The sequence below is a fragment of the Giraffa tippelskirchi genome, chromosome 12, assembly GCF_054371585.1.
Source record: "Giraffa tippelskirchi isolate mGirTip1 chromosome 12, T2T-mGirTip1v1.2.pri, whole genome shotgun sequence".
NCBI lineage: Eukaryota > Metazoa > Chordata > Mammalia > Artiodactyla > Giraffidae > Giraffa > Giraffa tippelskirchi.
In genome coordinates, this window is record NC_137286.1 from 67,729,664 (window position 1) to 67,734,114 (window position 4,451).

Here is a 4,451-nt window from a genome sequence, read left to right on the forward strand (position 1 = left end):
GTGGCCCACCTGGCTGCAACGGAAGAGACACAGCTGACAGTGAAACAACAGCTTAGATCTGACAGCCGGAAAGCTCTGTCAAAAGGGACCTCCCTCTTCACACCGTAGAGGCTGTAGGAGCCGCCAGGCTTTCGGAACCAGTGCTGGGGCCAAAATGACTCCACAGCCGTTTTCCTTCCTGGGGAGGGTTCTGGCTCGAGTGGGAATGGCTCAAGTCTCCTAAGGTTCTGAAAGCCCACTGTGTGCAGATTCACGGTACACAGAGAGGAGAAGGTGGAGTCCTGCCCTGGAGGTGGTCACAGCTCACGGATGAGCCAGGCAGGCAGGCAGGCAGGCAGGGCATGAGAACACCTGAGCTGCCTTCATGAGTGAATGCTGTGGGGGCAGAGGAAGAGAAGCCGGTCTGCTCCCTCATGTGGTGCCCAGGGCAGGTTGTCCCCAGAGGAAACCCTTACGACGGTGAGGACTCTCACTGCTGTTTCCCAAGGGGTTCCGTCGGTGCGTGTCTTCCCCGGAGCGGTCAGGCCGTCTCTAAAGTACACTGGCCATGGGCATTGCCTCTCCTTGGAACTTCCCACGTGTTTCTCTTTTTTATGGAACAGTGATTTTTCTAGAGGGGTTCTGGGCCACAAGGTTGTTGGGTCATTTTCTAGCCTTCTGTCGTGAAGAACGCTTTCCTGGGCGTTGGGGTGGTTTGTTGTTCCAGCTCCCTTTCTTGGCTTCTTTTGGGAGCTGGTGCAACAAGAGGAGCTCAGCCTCTGCCTTCTGGCTGAGATGTCACCCTTCAAACAGCAATGCCTGCCTGGAGATAATGATGGCATTTGCCAAAAGGGCTTCGTTTGGCACATGATATCTTGAAAGGACGTACACCGTCCTGTCAGCTATCAAAGGCTAGTTCAAATGACATAAAAATGAGAACTCTCCAATGGAGTCTTACAGTAGGTGGAGAGTCCGAAAGAAACTCCTTCAGTCATTTCACTGAGAGTCATTGATTGGGGACACCAAGAATATAGGAAGGAATGCAGAAAGAAAAGATGAAATTGTGTTCAGGATCGGGGGGAGGGATGAACAGGGCGTGCTTGCCTTGAATCCAGGCTTTGTTGGGGGGTGGGGCATAAAGATCAAACGGGTCTGAAACCACAAAGTGGTGATGGTAACACAGTATCAGCAGAGTTACACAACAGTGTTCCCAAATTGCAACAATGATGAAAAAGTTTACTAACTTAACCAACAAGTTCCCAACTTAACCAACAAAAATACAGGAAACCATACAAAAAATAAAACATCACCAGAAAGGTGGAAACAAACCAAATGCAAAGCAGTTCAGGGGAAAGGAACTCCATGTCCCCTGGGGGCAGACCGAGTTGACAGCGTCCACGGTGAGCCGACAGGGATGGAGGCGGCAGAGCCGACCGCTCCCCTGGACGTGGTGTTTCCGGCAAGGGCTCTGGGTCTCTGTCCAGAGCGGGGGCTCGTTCTTCCTGCAGGGGTGGGTGAGTCATCGTCGGCATCTGGGTGTTGCGCGGGAGCCAGGGCAGGCTCTCCCTGCCGAGGCGGTGACTCCTCCTCTGCCTCGGGTTCTCCTGCCAAAGCCCGAGCAGGTACAGGTGCACGTGGAGGTGGAGGTTCTGGCTGAGGGGGTGGGACATCAGTGCCTGGGGCTGGGGGTCCTGCAGGCACGGAGATCCGATCTGCCCGGTGTGCTGGCCAGAACCCAGCTGGCCTGGTGTCTCTGCAAGGGCAAGTCTCGGTTCTCCATCTGCCCTCGGTGGATCCCTGGGTCCTGCACCTGGAGCCACCACCTCTGTAGGGACAGGTCTGGGAAGTGGAGCCTGGTTCCAGTTGGAGGCCAGTGCTAGAGCTGGGGGAGAAGCAAAGTTTGCCCACAGGCCAGCCTTGGCATGTGCGTATCCCGGGACAGAAAGCTTCCAAGAGATTCCCAAAGAATACCCAGGGTCGGATGTCTTTTGGGACTGAAGTGTGCAAGATGGGGGTGGGGGTGTGAGGCCAGCGCTTGCTGCAGGCCCAGCAGCATCTTTCGGGGACTCGTCCCTGTGTAGCTCAGCACCCCCTCCCCACACACTCCCGTGCACCAGCCCCAGCGTCCTCACCTCTGTGCTCTGGCATGCTGGGCTCCAGGTCCTCCTGCTGCCTCAGAGGCTGGGGTTCTCGGGACTCTGGGTCGGAGCCGGGTGTGCTGAGCTCCGTGGCAGCCTCAGACTGGGCCGCCGGGTGTATCCTGTGTGGTGTCTCGGCAGCAGGCCTTCCCCGCCTCCGCTTCGCCCCCGGTGGGGCTGATGCCTCCGTGGGCACGCTCACCTGGAGCCTGCACTGGGCCTCAGGGGCGGGGGGGTGGTGCTCCGACCCCTCCCTCCGGGAGGTGGACGGGGTGTCCCCGTCCTCGGCCTCATCACGTGGGAAGCTCTGCAACGACAGTGACCGTCAGCCAGCCATGCTGGGACTTTTCCGAGCTGGGCCTGGCCAGTGGAGCCGCTGCTTCTGCCTGCTCGAACTTCTCTTCCCAGAAGGGTCAGAGACGTGTGTCTGCTCAGATCCCCACCCGGGACGAAAGAGACCCACCTGAGGGTGTGAGGCCAGCCTGGGCGGCCGGCGCTGCCCGCACTCTCCCCATCCCAGCCAGCCTGCTCTCCCCTGGGGTGTGGACACAACTTGCCCGCAGGCTTCTGACCCCACATCCGCCTGGGCTTCCTTGAGGGAGACACACCCCGAGAAACCCGCATCCACACACACAGGCAAAGGACCCGGTGTTTCCGGGTGGCATGGGAGAGGTGGGCTGGCCCGGCCTGGGGCTCCCCGTGTTACCTTTCTGTTTCTCCGGGCAAAGGGCCACAGGCCTCTCGGGGGTGCCCTGAGCCAACGTCGACAGGGTGCCCACGCACACTGCCTGTGAGCTCTCCTGAGGCCCCGGCCTCTGGGCAGGGGCAAACAGCAGAACATCCTGGCAGCAAGTGATCTGGCTGGGGGCTCCTCTCCGCTCTGGAGGCCTGGATACCCGGGTTGCGGGTTCTGTTGGGTTCTGTTGCCGGCAGGTGACATCATTTCCTGGGGTTCGTGCTGAAGTCCCTTCCCCAAAACTTCCCAAGGGAATCTCTGGGTTTCTGACTGCTCGACCACCCCCCTTAGGCCATGTGCAGGCACAGTGACAGCCACACAGCCCAGCCCACAGCCCTGGGGAGGCCTGGGTGCAGCCAGGGCCTGAGCTCCGAGGACCCCGCTGCTCTCAGACCAGGCTCCTTCTTCTCATAAGTGGTGTGGCCCTGGACAAGCGTATGCCCCTCAGGGTTTCCCCAGTCTCTCCATCTGCAGAGTGGGGGTCATTCTCCCATCTGCTTCCTAGGTCTGTCGGCCTACGAGCAGCTCCATGCCTTTCCACCTGGGGCCGATATCACGTGGAGCTTGTGCGCTGAGAATTCAGAAAGAAAGACTCCATCCAGGGCTGACACAGCACAGAATGGGGCAGAACGAGGCCTGGATGCGCCGTGGTACCCAGGAAAAGGCACTCCCCCTCCTGACTGTTTTGAGACCCCGCATCCAAGTTGGAGGCGCGAAAGGAAGACTCGAAGGTCTCCCTCTCTTATAGAAAAGAGTAGCCAACTTTCTGGTCCTCTGTTTCCATTGAGATTCTGTTCAAGTGTCCCAGCTCGGCTTCTGCGGGTGGCTGAGCTTCTAATGGCTCCCTGCGTTCTTGTCTTTTCCTCTCCAAACCTTCCGTCCTTTTCTCCCTTCTGGGGTGGATGGGCACTGTCATTGCTTCTACCTTCGAGACAGATTGATGAAAAGTCTGGACCGTCGATTCCTTTCCTCTCTCTGGTTCCGTGTCTCTCTCTGGCTCTGTCCCTCTCTTTTCCCTTCTCGATTCAGTCTGTGTCTTCCTCTTTCTCTCTCGTGTGTGGATGGATGGATGCTAGGAATGCACATGTATATGATTAGATGAGGGTTATGTTTTAGGGATAGGTTAGAGGGAGAGAAAGGCTTTAGGTCGGAGTTGGTCATGGGGGAAGGGTCAAGGGTGGTGGTGGTGTTTCTTGGAATCTGAGTGCTGTGCATTCTTCGTCTCTTTCCATATGAACCCCTTCTCAGATACACCACTTGCAAGGAGTCTCTCATGTTCCGTTTCCCATCTTTTGCATTTCTGAATGCTTAGCTTCTCTGTTGTGAAGAGGTTCCATTGGATGGAAACCCATTGGCGTACTTCGTTTTCCTCTTTCCCTTACTTGAAGAGACCCATTTCTACCTCCGCCCAGCAAATGGCAAGGAGACTCTGATGTTAAGGAGCCTTTGACCTACGCTTCTTTCTAGCTGTCTCATGACATCAGTCTTTAGGGTGAGGTTTTTCCCCGATATTGAGGTGGTGTGAGATCAAAACCAATAGCGTTCTTCAGATGTAGCTGTCTGGTTTTCCCATGGACATTTATTGAAGAGGCTTTCTT

The 4,451-nt window shown here is 56.9% G+C and overlaps 1 protein-coding gene across 1 annotated transcript; it reads right to left on the minus strand.

The window, feature by feature from the left end:
* Window positions 1–1,184: 1,184 nt before the first annotated feature.
* Window positions 1,185–2,993, minus strand: LOC145529917 (uncharacterized). The gene is made up of 3 exons (XM_081550684.1): window positions 2,824–2,993; window positions 2,112–2,424; window positions 1,185–1,861 (listed from the first exon to the last, which is right to left on the minus strand). The coding sequence occupies exons 1-3, from the start codon at window positions 2,956–2,958 to the stop codon at window positions 1,224–1,226; spliced, it is 1,086 nt and encodes a 361-aa protein (XP_081406810.1). The 5' UTR covers window positions 2,959–2,993; the 3' UTR covers window positions 1,185–1,223.
* Window positions 2,994–4,451: the final 1,458 nt, after the last annotated feature.

What these genes read in the sequence shown, in the direction of transcription:
- LOC145529917 (XM_081550684.1), bottom strand. Translation starts at nt 2,958, where the DNA reads ATGTTCTGCTGTTTGCCCCTGCCCAGAGGCCGGGGCCTCAGGAGAGCT. An exon ending in TTGCCCGGAGAAACAGAAAG is followed by an intron (nt 2,425 to 2,823) that starts GTAACACGGGGA and finishes CTGTCGTTGCAG; the next exon opens with AGCTTCCCACGTGATGAGGC. An exon ending in CAGCATGCCAGAGCACAGAG is followed by an intron (nt 1,862 to 2,111) that starts GTGAGGACGCTG and finishes CTTCTCCCCCAG; the next exon opens with CTCTAGCACTGGCCTCCAAC.